This window comes from Hylobates moloch, unplaced genomic scaffold (genome assembly GCF_009828535.3).
Source record: "Hylobates moloch isolate HMO894 unplaced genomic scaffold, HMol_V3 SCAFFOLD_4, whole genome shotgun sequence".
Taxonomy (NCBI): domain Eukaryota; kingdom Metazoa; phylum Chordata; class Mammalia; order Primates; family Hylobatidae; genus Hylobates; species Hylobates moloch.
The window spans coordinates 54,076,993-54,093,297 of NW_026652279.1; the positions used below are offsets into that span (position 1 = coordinate 54,076,993).

At 36.2% G+C, this 16,305-nt stretch overlaps 1 protein-coding gene across 12 annotated transcripts in view; it reads right to left on the reverse strand.

Annotated features, from left to right (window-relative positions):
* BBX (BBX high mobility group box domain containing) overlaps window positions 1-16,305 on the reverse strand; it is a 298,070-nt gene that overhangs the window by 93,029 nt on the left and 188,736 nt on the right. For all 12 annotated transcript variants that reach the window (XM_032150240.2, XM_032150243.2, XM_032150247.2 and 9 more), the window contains one exon: window positions 11,722-11,964. In XM_032150240.2, the coding sequence (XP_032006131.1) occupies window positions 11,722-11,964 (243 nt within the window). The remainder of the gene's footprint in view (window positions 1-11,721; window positions 11,965-16,305) is intronic.

Sequence of the window (16,305 nt, forward strand, 5' to 3'; positions counted from 1 at the left end):
GAATAATTGCCAGCATCAACTAATTTTAAAGCAACAATCATACCAATAGAGTTCAGCTTAAACTAATTTACAATGGGGAGCTGGTGCTGAAAATCACATACAGCAGTTATAATCACCACATCCTAATTTCTCTTGCATGTATTCCACTCACATATCCACATCTCAAATATTCTGTGAACACTGACTAGATGACAGAAACTTGCTAGATACTGGGGAGAGAAAAGAGTATGAATTAGATAGAGTCCCTGTCTTCATATTGCTTACAGTCCACAGTTTACTACACAAATATATTATTTCTTTTTACACATGGCCCATAAGGCTGGACCATGGCTTCCCCTGGCTCAGGCATGAAAAATGCTTTCACAATGGATCTGCAAAAGGGCCAACTACCTATATGAGTGGAATAACACAGAGCAAGAGAAAGGCCGGGAATACGTGGGGTTTTATGGAAAACAATAACAGAATTTACTATGAGAGTCAACACTCTGTAACTGTATCACAATATTATTCTTGCAGATTCTTAAACTCAATGCAGATGTTCAAAACCATGTTCATTAGTTCCATCAAGTATAAATTGAGTGCAAGAGTTAAGAATGTGAGAGATAGAGAACAGAATAACACACAGTCTTTGTCCTTAAGAAGTTTAAAGTTTAGATAGAGACGCCATCAATTCATGTAAAAACACAAGTTAACACAAGCAGTATATGAGCATCAAGGGAGGGTGGAGGCAGGAAGAGCCTCAGGGTATGAGGATGTCTATCTGTTCTCGGAACTTGGCACTTCATCAATCGCTCTGATTCAGCTAAAAGAGACAATAGCAGAAAGGCTTAATCATTTGTTGTGATGAGATTATTAGGAAAGGAATTACAGAGAAGGCTGGGTAAGGGAGAAATGCGGGAAGACTCTGTATACTCCTCTGAAGCGAATAGCTGAGTGACATTATTAGCATGCAGGTCAATCATGTGGGCGAAATCCCTCATTACAGGACTGAAAAGGCCTAAGAGACAGGCCCCAGATATCCAAGGCCAGACTGTTCATACTGATGGTGGGAGGGGAAGCTCACTTATCCTCCAAAAACATCAGACAAGCTATGGCTCCTAAGATTCCAATGGAAGACTCTCTCAGATAACAAAATTTTAGATAAAAATACTGATTTGCAAAATTCGCCCATTAAATAAAAATTCACCTCATGGCTTCCAATTTCTTTCTGCAAATTTCCAACCAATTAGATAAGCTAAGGGAATCCTACTTTGCAGTAGACACATAGTTCCTGACTTACATGCGGTGCTTGGTAAATGCTGGATCCTTTCTCTCAGGCCCCATCCACTACCACATTTCAGTAGCAAGAATAATAAATTAGAAATCCTGCTACTGATTTTACTGTTATTCAGTATTGGCATCAAATACCCTTTGTCACAGTATTTTGTCTACTTAATATTTAACAATGGCATTCTTAAGTGACAAAAGACAATATTCTGTCAATCTTTTAAAAATGGAGTCTCAACATTACTTTTCCAGATCATTTACAAAAAACTGGAAGCATTCCCTTCGAAAACTGGCAAAAGACAGGGATGCCCTCTCTCACCACTCCTATTCAACATAGTGTTGGAAGTACTGGCCAGGGCAATTAGGCAGGAGAAAGAAACAAAGGTTATTCAATTAAGAAAAGAGGAAGTCAAATTGTCCCTGTTTGCAGAGGACATGATTGTATATCTAGAAAACCCCATCGTCTCGGCCCAAAATCTCCTTAAGCTGATAAGCAACTTCAGCAAGGTCTCAGGATACAAAATCAACGTGCAAAAATCACAAGCATTCTTATACACCAATAACAGACAAACAGAGAGCCAAATCATGAGTGAACTCCCATTCACAATTGCTTCAAAGAAAATAAAATACCTAGGAATCCAACATACAAGGGATGTGAAGGCCTTCTTCAAGGAGAACTACAAACCACTGCTCATAAATAAAAGAGGACACAAACAAATGGAAGAACATTCAATGCTGATGGATAGGAAGAATCAATATCGTGAAAATGGCCATACTGCCCAAGGTAATTTATAGATTCAATGCCATCCTCATCAAGCTACCAATGACTTTCTTCACAGAGTTGGAAAAAACTACTTTAAAGTTCATATGGAACCAAACAAAGAGTCTGCATTGCCAAGTCAATCCTAAGCAAAAAGAACAAAGCTGGAGGCATCACGCTACCTGACTTCAAACTATACTACAAGGCTACAGTAACCAAAACAGCACCATACTGGTACCAAAACAGAGATATAGATCAATGGAACAGAACAGAGCCCTCAGAAATAATACCACACATCTACAACCATCTGATCTTTGACAAACCTGACAAAAACAAGAAATGGGGAAAGGATTCCCTATTTAATAAATGGTGCTGGGAAAACTGGCTAGCCATATGTAGAAGGCTGAAACTGGATCCCTTCTTTACACCTTACACAAAAATTAATTCAAGATGGATTAAAGACTTACATGTTAGACCTAAAACCATAAAAACCCTAGAAGAAAGCCTAGGCAATACCATTCAGGACATAGGCATGGGCAAGGACTTCATGTCTAAAACACCAAAAGCAATGGCAACAAAAGCCAAAATTGACAAATGGGATCTAATTAAACTAAAGAACTTCTGCACAGCAAAAGAAACTACCGTCAGAGTGAACAGGCAACCTAAAGAATGGGAGAAAATTTTTGCAATCTCCTCATCTGACAAAGGGCTAATATCCAGAATCTACAAAGAACTCAAACAAATTTACAAGAAAAAAACAACCCCATCAAAAAGTGGGCAAAGGATATGAACAGACACTTCTCAAAAGAAGACATTTATGCAGCCAACAGACACATGAAAAAACGCTCATCATCACTGGCCACTTTACACGAATTAATTTCTTTAATCCTTAATACAACTCTAGGCAAAAGATCCTACAATGAATATACCTTAAGTATAAAGCAACTGAGAATGACAAACCTTAAGCAGCATGCCCAAGGCCACTCTGCCAGCATATGATGGCACTAGGAATGAAAACAAGGTCTTCCGTTTCCTAGATCCTGAGCTTTCAATCATGTCCCCATACTGCCCTTCCCCCCACCTGCAATCCTTGTCACTCTAAGAAAACACATGAAAAAATGCTCATCATCACTGGCCATCAGAGAAATGCAAATCAAAACCACAATGAGATACCATCTCACACCAGTTAGAATGGCCATCATTCAAAAGTCAGGAAACAACAGGTGCTGGAGAGGATGTGGAGAAATAGGAACACTTTTACACTGTTGGTGGGACTGTAAACTAGTACAACCATTGTAGAAGTCGGTGTGGCAATCCTTCAGGGATCTAGAACTAGAAATACCATTTGACCCAGCCATCCCATTACTGGGTATATACCCAAAGGATTACAAATCATGCTGCTATAAAGACACATGCACATGTATGTTTATTGAGGCACTATTCACAATAGCAAAGACTTGGAACCAACCTAAATGTCCAACAATGATAGACTGGATTAAGAAAATGTGGCATATACACAACATGGAATACTATGCCGCCATAAAAAATGATGAGTTCATGTCCTTTGTAGGGACATGGATGAAGCTGGAAACCATCGTTCTCAGAAAACTATCTATCGCAAGGACAAAAAACCAAACACCACCTGTTCTCACTCATAGGTGGGAATTGAACAATGAGAACACTTGGACACATGAAGGGGAACATCACACACCGGGGCCTGTTGTGGGACGGGGGGAGGGGGGAGGGGGGAGGGATAGCATTAGGAGTTATACCTAATGTAAATGATGAGTTAATGGGTGCAGCAAACCAACATGGCACATGTATACGTATGTAACAAACCTGCACGTTGTGCACATGTACCCTAGAACTTAAAGTATAATAAAAAAAATTTTAAAAAATCAATAAAAATAAAATAAAAATGGATTCTCAACATTACTTTTCCAGATCATTTATAAAAAAATGCAAATTTGATGAACAAAAGCAGTTTAATTTTAATAAAAGATAGACTTACCAACTGTTCTCCATTTGCCTATTTTTATTTGGGAGGAGGTGCTATCTAAAAGTCCACTAGTATTTCTAGTTATTATTACAGTCTAGATCTTTTCAACAGGGTGAAAGAGAAGTGGCAGCCCTAGTGGGATTCAGTCAGGAGGGACCCCGAGAATGTCTGTATAAATAAAGATAGATGACTCTGGTGCAAATACATGAAGTATCATCTACCAAAATTGTGAAAAAGAGATTAAACTAGAAATTATTGGATTTTTGAGAAAGAGATATAACAAATGTTTTACTGTATCATCATATATGCGATAGAGGGCTAAGTGAATATCTAGCATAATAAATTCTGAGACAGCTGTTTCTCTTCCCATCCACGAGCAGAAATCACATTATACAAGGGTGGAAGAAGAGAAGGAATTATTTGATAAGTGGTACTAATCTGTGCTTCCTTAGTTTGAGGACCTTTCCTTCATAAAAATTTAAAAATTATCGTTAGGATAATATAACACAATGCATTATCTGATCTGAATTATTCTTGCTAGCTGTTTTTAACAGAAAGAAAATTAGTTAGACTATTTCACTGACAGAAAATTGAATTAAATTTATGGTTTGACTGAACAACAATATTTTAAGTTCTACATTAAACCTGCAAAACTTTAATAATAAAGCCACTCCAACAGAAATTATACACTTGAAAAAGTGGTTTGAATATGTGACCAGGAAATTATTTGCTTGTTGTGTTGTGAAAATGTCATAAATGAAAATTTGAAAGCAAGGAACTGGCTACTTCATTTGGCTATAAGGGTGAAAATTATTATGGCAATAGTAGTTTTTTTACAAGTATAATTTTACTCCTTAATTTGAGTAATTATGAGAAGAGTCAGTTTAATCAGTGTGCACTAATTTTAAAAGTTGAAATTTCAGAATTTATTTAAAAATATAATTTTACTACTTTTTAAAAAGTAGACAGTGATCTGTCTACTAAGATCTGTCAATCTGAAAATTAACACCTGAAACCAAACACCAAAACGAGTTTTGAGAGACACAGTTTAAATTCTCAATTTATTATTCACTAGTTATGGAGTTTTTATAGTCTTTATAAATTTATTTGAATATTTAAATACAAGTGTTTACTTAACAATTGGCAAATGGACTAATATTTCAAAATCAAATAGTTCACTTAATTAACATCTATGTTGCTAGAGGCTATTAATAACACTGGACAGTATTGGCCAAACTGGGCAAATGATATTTTTAGTTTTGTTCATTTTTGTGTTTCAAAGACTAATTTTGCATTTTAGTAGCCCTTCAATGTATTAACAGTTCATAATAAAATAATAATCATTTAGATAGAGAAGTATGAAAGAGAAACCAACATAAAGCTGCTTATCAGAAATAACCCTAAAACTAACATTTGTATAGAGTTTTAAGCTTTATGTAATGCTTGTACATATATTTCCTTATTTGTATCTTACATCAACTCTGAGGGCAGGCATCTTAATTGCCATTTTACAGATGTGGCAATTCAAAACAGTATGAGAAGGGAGGTTAAATGAGTTAGAATTTAATAATTTAACTTAATAAAATGAGTTTATAAACATTTAAATGTTTATAAAAGAACCTGGACATGATACAGCAATATTCACAAAGTTATTATCATTCCAAAAGCAAACATCTGAATATTTCTTTAAACACAGTAAGAAAGTTCTAATATCTGGAACACAGGAATGGAAAAGGTCTCAGAAGCAAGGAATGTTGTGAAACACAAAGCACACATCTTTAGGTTTACTATCTATATCCCACAAATGTGGTGGGGCCCCTAATTAAACCATACTCAAAAAGTGTAAGCCATTTGATTAGAAGTCGCCAAAAGGGGCTGACGAAGGAGAGAAATGGCAAGTGCTAGCCGAGGGTGGAACCCCCAACCCCCTCAAAAAAACAAAACAAAACAAAAAACAAAACAAAACAAAAAACAAAACAACTATGGAAAAGCAGAGAGGAAATTCAAGGAATAAAATAGTTGAGAATTACTATATAGACAAAACATTATTCACAAAAGTCTCACCAAGTCACAGATCATAAGGTAATTCCTGTGGAAATAGTGTGTTAAAGGTTTCAAAAAAAGTCAAAAGATGTTCTGAATACTTTGAGAAAGTATGTAAACAAAATTTTAATGAAATTTCTAGGATAAATATATAAAATAAAAGTTTTTAGAAGAAGAGTAAAGTTTCATCTATGTGGAAATCACTTAGGTATAGCAGCTATTTCTCAGAATGCTGGATAAATGAGGTGCTACTCTAATAGTAGGCAAAGTGCTATAGCATGCTTGCAAGAACACAAATTATACTATTTGTTAAGCATGATGCATAACAGTTAAGAAAAGTTCTCCAGATTATAATAGAAGAGTAAATGAGAGAGTATTTTCTTTGGAAAAGAGTCCATATCTGATGAACCCGAAACAAGGGAATGAATGGTCTTTACAAAAATTATCCCAGCTGAAAATAAATAATCAAAAATAGATTCATTTTGTCTTGAAGAAATAGGAAAGAACTAATCAATAAAAAACCCATGGAGTTTTGTGGTGGTGAAAACCTTTCCCAGAGTATTGACAAAAATAGATACCAACACTTTCAAAGGGCTAGTATAGTTCACGTTCAAGTTGCATTTTATTACATTTAATTCCATAGCTGTTTTATTGGCACACAGCTGAACCTCCAAACTTTTAAGTCTGGTCTCTCGAGGCTTTTGCCTTATTTACCTTTATATCATCATTTTCTGTTACTCTTCTATGTATAACCTAGGCTCCAGGTGAAACAAACTATCTGGTTCCTGAAATTGATTTCAGTTTCCCACTTCTACTCTTACCCTTTTCCTTCTCTCTGAATCCTTATACAAAAACCCAGGCCAAACTCTGCCTACTTTATAAAGCCTTTCCTGATCCACTTCCACCCACTTCCCTCCCCAGCACAAGCAGATTCTTCCTGTAAGACTCATGACATTTTATTGTTACCATTCTTGCCATAATTACCCAAATCTACTTATCTTTCAGGCATCTAAAGTGGGTATGGTGATATACGTATTAGAAGAACAAACAGGAGTCAAATGGGAAAGAATATCCCAGCTCCACTGTATACTAAAGTATGGTTTGTCAAGACACTAACTCCTTCAGAGCCTTAGATTCTTGCTCTGAAGAATGGGAATAATCATAACTCACTTTACAGGTTGGTGCTTACTTTATATGCTAAGCACAAAAAGGACCAATCAATCAATAAATGCACACATTCTGCCTCATGCCTCTGATGCTAAAACAATGGGTATGATAAAATCATTCAAATTGTTTAAGCTTTTCAAATCCTCCCCTTCTCTTTGTACTCTGTTCTAGCTGAAGTTCAAGATGTGTGATCCTCTCAATTTATCCTCAATTCATTACGATAATTAGTTTAAATGGCAAATAAAAGGTTCCAGCAGTATTGTAGGCAAAAATGCAGAGATCTGTATTCCTGTAAGAGTACATACATGAAGATGTTAAAAGGAAAGATACAATTGTTTTGTATCTCCTAACAGGCAGTCACACATTCAAAAATTAGAACCTGTGAACATCCACAATATTGCATCATCATGTACATTACTGAATTTAAGAAAGCAACCCAGGTTGTATCCTTAGAATAATCTTTTAAAAATTACTAACGAATTATTGCTCTAATAAGGTTCATCAGAGAACACAAAATGTGCCATCAGCCATTTTTTTCCAGCAATGCAAATTAGTACTGGGCAATAATTTAAGAAACTAAAAACAAATCCCAGAACAGGTGCTTTGTCTTACCAGATGCAATAATATAAGATAATCAGGAGCAAGGAAAGAGGTCAGAGGAAATTTTCATGAACAGGTAAACAAATAATCCTTTCAAAGTTGTATTATTACTCACTCTTGATTTTAAAATATACTTCTTTTAAAAACAACAAGAAAAAGGAAACATTTCTCACTCAACTGATAATGGCAGGACAGATACTGGCAAATACCACCTAAGCATTCACATCCACATCCACATCCACACACTATGCTGAAAGAATCTGTCTTGCACCCTAATGGACATCTAAAATTTGAGGTTTAAAATTTAAAGGTTACACATGTAAAAAGAGTTTTAAAAATGATTGTGTGTTGGGCAAGCCTTGAAAAACAGACCATATTTATCAACGGCCTTGTATCACTAGCAACTATCACAAAACCTGGTTAAATTGAAGGCACTTATTATTTGTTAACTGAACTGACATTCCAATTAAGGCTGCAATATTAACACAAAGAGCACCAGCACAATTACATGCCCTTTAACGTAACTGCAAAACCATTTAGAAAGTAAGTTGAAACAAGTAGGAATCACTTACGACTAGAGACCAATTGTGCAATAATTTTGAAAGTAGCTGAATCTTCTACACTTTGCAGTAGAAATGAGGCAACATTTCATAATAGCAACTACAAACTAGGCAAATTATAACGTGGAACATCCAGTTATAGTCTCCACACTTAGATTGCACTGGGCCACCTTAACAGATTTCATTTTAGTGCCACAATGGCAAATATTGTGAACCTAATTAATTAGTAAGGGATTTCCTGTATGAAAATAATACTTCCTCTTCTTAAAAGTGGCCACCTATTGGGTTTGTAAATTAGGAGTTTTTAAGAAACAACAAACAATATACTGGGGACAGGCTGCATGTTATCCAAAAACAGCAATCTAAAACAAACTCAAGTATTTAATTATAGGAAGCTTATGCATTTCCCTATGAGGTTGCAGATAATTATTTATTTTACTATATAAGCATGACTATGAAAAATGTAAGGCTATTTAGTGGGAAAGTTTTACTGTTAATTACTGTTATGCTATGGAAATCTAATGAAATATTTAAAACATGTAGGTTACTGTAATTGATTTCAAATTTTCTACAGGCCCTATATAGTTAAAATCCTGTCTTTAACAGTCAATTCTTGAAGTCTTGTATGATTAATTATATAATAATTATATTTATAATTATTAATACTATTATAATTAACAATCATATTATAATCATTAATACTATTATAATAGTTATATTAATACTAATAAAATTAATAATTATACTAATATAATTATAAATACAAATATAATTAATAATTATGCTAATATAATTACTAATAATTCCAATTCATAGTAGCAACTATGCTAATAATTTAGATTCAAATTTCCATGAACACGTCTTAAGAAATTTTTATGTTGTATTTTTTTAAATTTTTATGTTTATGTTTTTAGCTAATTAACTCAATAAAGGCATAGCACCTGGAAGAATTATTTTTTCACATACTGAGATGTCTAATAAAATGCCTTGAGTCTAAAACACCAAAAGCAATGGCAACAAAAGCCAAAATTGACAAATGGGATCTCATTAAACTAAAGAGCTTCTGCACAGCAAAAGAAACTACCATCAGAGTGAACAGGCAACCTACAGAATGGGAGAACATTTTTGCAACCTACTCATCTGACAAAGGGCTAATATCCAGAATCTATAATGAACTCAAATTTACAAGAAAAAAAACAAACAACCCCATCAGAAAGTGGGCGAAGCACATGAACAGACACTTCTCAAAAGAAGACATTTATGCAGCCAAAAAATACATGAAAAAATGCTCATCATCACTGGCCATCAGAGAAATGCAAATCAAAACCACAATGAGATACCATCTCACACCAGCTAGAATGGCCATCATTAAAAAGTCAGGAAACAACAGGTGCTGGAGAGGATGTGGAGAAACAGGAACACTTTTACACTGTTGGTGGGACTGTAAACTAGTTCAACCATTGTGGAAGTCAGTGTGGCGATTCCTCAGGGATCTAGAACTAGAAATACCCTTTGACCCAGCCATCCCATTACTGGGTATATACCCAAAGGACTATAAATCATGCTGCTATAAAGACACATGCACACATATGTTTGTTGCGGCACTATTCACAATAGCAAAGACTTGGAACCAACCCAAATGTCCAACAATGATAGACTGGATTAAGAAAATGTGGCACATATACACCATGGAATACTATGCAGCCATAAAAAATGATGAGTTCATGTCCTTTGTAGGGACATGGATGAAACTGGAAAACATCATTCTCAGTAAACTATCTCAAGGACAAAAAAACCAAACACCGCATGTTCTCACTCATAGGTGGGAATTGAACAATGAGAACTCATGGACACAGGAAGGGGAACATCACACTCCGGGGACTGTTGTGGGTTGGGGGGAGGGGGGAGGGACAGCATTAGGAGATATACCTAATGCTAAATGACGAGTTAATGGGTGCAGCAAACCAACACGGCACATGGATACATATGTAACAAACCTGCACATTGTGCACATGTACCCTAAAACCTAAAGTATAATAATAATAAAAAAGAAAAAAAAGAAAAAGAAAAAGAAAAGCTGATGATGGAGGGAAAGCTTACTTAAAACTTTAATTATGTTAAAGAAGAGATTAATGACTTTCTTAGTCTGTTTTATTTTGCTTATAATAAAATACCTGAAACTGGGTTAAAAAAAAATGCCTTGAAACTCTGTATTTTGTCCCCTGCTGGTTCATTTTTTGATAAAACTTAACCAAGTGTTTGGGTGACAGGGGTTTTCATGAATCAAGATCTTTCTGCAAGTTGCAACACTGAGGAAATACTGTTAGAATTATTCCTTTCAAGTTTAGCCATAGTAATATTGCTTTGCTTATCCCTTACTTGGAGCTAAATCCATCACAATACATTTAAGTGTATAATGGTCTCACATTAATTCCAAATATAGTAAAAGAACCATGATACAATTTTTGTAGAAATTTAGTAACTGCTATCATTCTGGAAGTGATTAATGTCCCACCTTTCTGAATAGCCTTCCTGCATGGAAATACTTCCCACTAACTACCGCCTACACAGTATTTACAGGCATGCACACCTTGCAGTACATCCTTTTCCACTGGTATTCAATCATTTATTGGTTTTAAATATTCATGCAGCACTACCTACAGAACAGAAACAAGTCAAAGCATATTTCTTGATAATTTCGTTTGTTACAAAATCAAAAAATGTTAGCACTAGAAAGGATACAAATCTTTGTCTAACTTTCTCATTCCAATAACATTAGGAAAGAAAAAAAAGAAGCTGAGATGCAGAGGTTGACTTATGGATATGGCCACAAAGCTATTTAGCATCAGAACTAGATCAAGACTCTTTCCCATGATATAACTAGAGTAACCTAAGATTGTCAACTTTACCACGGGCATTCTCTGACAATAAAAGTAGAGTTTCTAGAAAAACTTAAAAAAGAAAAAAAATCACCATTCATAGTAAATTACCATAATAAATAAACAAATCACCATTCACTGTAAACCATTCATAATAAACCTTCACAATAAATCAATCCCTTATATCAATGAGTGGGGTATAGACAATGAGAAAAAACTTCTTGTTAATATATTGTTCTTGGCACCTCCACCAGCATTTCCACATGGACTTGGAACACAGGAACAGGAACAAGTCATACAAAGAAAGTGCTTATGTTTTTACTTAACATCTGATTCACGATTCACCTTCTCATTGCTAGACCTTCAACAGGTGCTTCCTATTTGTTGACTGGGAGTTTCAGGACTGGTTGCTCTTAGCTATCAGAATACCTTGTCATTGTAACCTACCTCCTTGGCCATGTCTGTGTATTTCTGCTTTTCCTTTGGATCAAGAACAGCCCACCAATCAGCTAGTATCTTGGTAGCACCTCGGTTATCAAGCCTGGGGTGTTCCTGACGTACAAGAGAGCGATGGCGTTTGCAAAATAAAAGAAATGCATTCATTGGTCTCCGGGCTCGCTGCTCTGGTGATTCATCATCTTCAGTTTCACCAACATCTTGCTCTAGGCCATCGGCCCCAAGAAGTTGAACCTATTACCACCAAAAACAAAGCCAGATCTTTAACATATTTTGGATAATTTTGATTTAACAGTTAGTCTTGGTTTGCAAATTGTATTTTTTCTTAGCTCCATTTAAACAACTTACACATTGAAAAAAATATAATTTTAAAAAATTAACAACCACTGTTCATGGTTGGTAACTAACTTATGATGTATCCTTCTGCTTAGTTTCTATAGCAACCTGTGCATGTCTCTATTACAGCATATATTACATTGTGTTATAATTGCTTACATTTTTTTCTCTCTCACTAAACAGTGAGCTCTTTGAGGACAAAAGCTCTTATTCACCTTTACAACCATAGTGCCTAGCTCAATGTCTGATATAATACTAGTACTTAACTAATTGTTGAATGAATGAGTAAACCCATTCTATGGTTAATGGGCATCAAGATTAACAATATCCACATAAAATATATGATGTTTTTCTCTGCTTTGAAAAGTGTCTTTCTCTGCTTTGAAAAGTGCTTTGAAAAGTGCCTTTTTCTACAGCTAATAATATGAGAATATTCAACATGAAAGTAAGACATAAAAAGGTAGTATAGACTACTCAATGTTTCTGCAAGCATCACGAGTCTTGTAGTGTAAAAAACCAAAATCGATATTTAACATGATTATTTGAAAGAAGAACTACACAATAAATCTTCAAACTTATAAATGTCAAGCTTTCTGGTTTAGTGAAATGCTCTGGTGATAGGAATAAACTCCTCTAGGCTTAAACCTTCAAAATCAATTTTGAGTCCTCTTTTTTCCTACACTTCATTCCATCATTGTTCAAGGTCTTCAAGGACTTCTATAAAGCTCCAAATCCGTCCATTCCATCTGGGTGATTCTCATTCCCACTGCCCTAGTACCACTTTGGCCTATGCCTAGTTTTCCCGTTTTTCATCCTCGTTACAATACTTCTTGCACAAGACTGCCAGGTTAACTTTCTTAAAGCACATCTCTGATTACAGAATCTCAGAACATATTATGATCGTAAAATATTTTCTAAGGCAAAAATGATTCTATAATGTTTCTTAGAAACGATGTAACTATAAACAGAAGTCCACAATGTTTACTAAGCCCATTTCCTTAATTTCTGTTTTCAAAATTAAAATCAAGAAGGATAAGTTGCAGGTTAAGTATCCCTTATCTAAAATGCTTGGGACCAGAAGTGTTTCGAATTTTCGGATTAGGGATACTCAACTTGTAACCATTAGTCTGCATTATGCAGCAGAGTGGTTAATTCTTAAACTTGAGTATGCATTGGAATCCCTGGAGGTTCTGTTAAAACACAGCTTCTAAGTCCCATTCCCAGAGTTTCCGATTCCGAGGTATGGAGTGGGTCCTGAGAATTTGTATCTCTAAAAGTTCCCAGGTGATGCTGGTATTATTGGTTTGAGGATCACTCTTTGAGAACCACAACTGTAAGGCAACCGTGTTCTTCTATTACAATGTTTATCAGGCAATTATTACAAGCAGACACTTTAGGACTAATCACCTGCTTAATCCAACTGGTATTTTTAAAAAGTCTTGGCCAGGCGGGTGGCTCACGCCTGTAATCCCAGCACTTTGGGAGCCCAAGGCGGGAGGATCATGAGGTCAAGAGATGGAGACGATCCTGGCCAACATGGTGAAGCCCTGTCTCTACTAAAAATACAAAAATTAGCTGGGCATGGTGGCACATGCCTGTAGTCCCAGCTACTTGGGAGGCTGAGGCAGGAGAATTGCTTGAACCCAGGAGGCGGAGGTTGCAGTAAGCCAAGATCGCGCCACTACATTCCAGCCTGGTGACAGAGTGAGATTCCGTCTCAAAAAAAAAAAGTCTTTTGCCGTTGAGTATTGCAAATGCAATCAATTAACCATTAATTATCTTCAAACACAAAGAGTACAGAAAAAATCTTGAGGTCATAGCCATCTAATTTGGAAATATGTTAGGAATTATTATTGGGGGTGAAGGCTACATATTTATCTTCCTCATTATGTATATAATGGTAACAATAATTTGTATTTTTCAAGGGAGTTTGATTTAGCATTCTGAAACTAGGAAGCTAAAAAAAACTAAAACGTGTACTATTAATATACAAGATGAAGAAGCAATTATATTTCCCCTTCAGAAAAGAGTAACTTTTCATTCAGTCACTAAATTATAAAATTCAACGTGTAACAGATGGACAAAGGACCTCATGTTTTGGGAGGGGGAAAAACCATATAGACATAAATTTAAAAGCAGTGTGCTGACTGTAACAAGAAACCAGCAAGATAACAAAGCACTAGTGGATGGGAAGAAGTGCAAGAGGGCCTCCCTGGAAAAGGTTGCCTGAGCTAAATTTTGAGAAACAAATCAGGCTGGGTGTGGTGGCTCTAATCTCACCCCTTTGGGAGGCCAAGGTAGGGTGCGGATCACCTAAGGTCAGGAGTTCAAGACCAGTTTGACCCACATGGTGAAACCCAGTCTCTACTACAAATACAAAAGTTAGCAGGGCGTGGTGGCAGACACCTGTAATCCCAGCTCCTCTGGAGGCTGAGGCAGGAGAATCACCTGAACCTGGGAGGAGGAGGCTGCAGTGAGCCAAGATCACACTACTGCACTCCAGCCTAGGCGACAGAGCAAGACTCTGTCTCAAAAAAAAAAAAAAAAAAAAAGAAAGAAAGAAAGAAAGAAAAAATTATTTATAAAAATTAAGGAGAAACAAATCAGAATGCGTCAGGTCGTCAATGGAGAGACATGGGGAACTAACAGGGATTAAGTCTTGCTGGTATATCTGAACATCAACTTGCAGTTCGACAGCACTGGTATGTAAAAGAGAACAGGGCTTTGGGAGACAAGGATGAAGATGATCTGTGCCACTTCATGAAGTATGTGCTCTGCCATATTTAAACACATGCATTTGATCCTGTAAACCAGTAGTTTGGAACTGTATGGACCAATAAAAACATTTGACTTGACACAGTTTGTCAACTTTTCATTCTGCCAGTTATGAACATCGAAAAATGTTTTGCTATTTAATGTAACTATTTTATTAATCAAAAAATACATAAATACATGAATAACAAAATAGAAATAAAAACTCTCTTAGAGTTTAGAACTTATTTTTCTTTCCCCAGGACCTCATTAATATTTTCTAAGAAAAATCAACACTAGTTCCCACAGCTGCATCGATGTAATTGAGAGCCATGAGTGATTTTAAGCAGTGGAGGGACATCATTAGATTGTATTTTAGGGAGATAACTTCTAACAACAGCATGAATTTTAAGAGTAAAACTAGAAGCAACCCAAACTAGAGAACCCAGTTAAAAATTTATTCCAGCTGTCCAGGCAAAAAAGGGATAGGGCTGAAATCTAGGCAGCAGTAATGGGAACAGAGAGTGAGAACAGGGACAATATTTATGAGGCAGAACCAAGAGTGGCTGGTAACTAATTGGATCTGAAGGCAGAAAAAGGTAGAGTGATTCTGGCTTGGGTGGCAAAGTTTCTTCATATACAACAAAAAATAATTGTTCTCAAATGAGAGAAATCAGGCCTGGTGGAGAGTAGAAAGATCAGTGCTGGGCAGGCTGAATTTGAAGTGGCTATGGGGAATGCTGTGTGGATACCTATGTCTGCAGGGTAACAATATGAGATACCAATATACAGAAGGTGCTAAGACTAAAAGTATGGACTAGGTCACTGAGTGTGAGTGAAAAGAGAAGACGATTCAATGACTTTAATTCCTCCCCCAATAAATATTTACTGGGTTCCTGCTATGAGCCAGCCACTCTTCTAGGTGCTGTGAGCACACAGTGAGCACAGAGAGCAGTGAGCACAGAGTCCCTGCCCTCACAGAAACAGGAGCAGCACAACTGGCCTTACATTTTGAAGGGATTCCTCTGGCTGCTTTGTTGAGAACGGACCGCGGAAGGGCAAGACCAGACGCCAGGAGAGAAGGAGGTAGATACAATAATCTCTGCTAGAAATGGTGGTGGCTTGGATCAAGGTGGTACAGGAAGGAACTGTTAAAAGGGCAACAAAACTGTGAACATATCTTGAAGGTAGAGTTTGAGAGGATTTGCTAATGGATGGCTGTGAAGTTTGAGCAAAATAAAGCAGCAAAGTATGAACTACAAGGTCTCAGGTCTGACAAATGGGAATGTTGCAGTTGCCCTTTACTGAGAAAGGGAAGATGCAGGAGAAGGTTGGGAGAAGAAAAGCAAAAGCTTAGTTTTGAATTCATTCAAACTGAGATTTCTAGTTGATAACTAATGGATATGCCAAGTAAATAGAAGTATGAGTCCAGAGTTCAGAAGAAAAGTCCAGGATGGAGGTAGAAATTAAGATTGGAGGCCTAGAGAA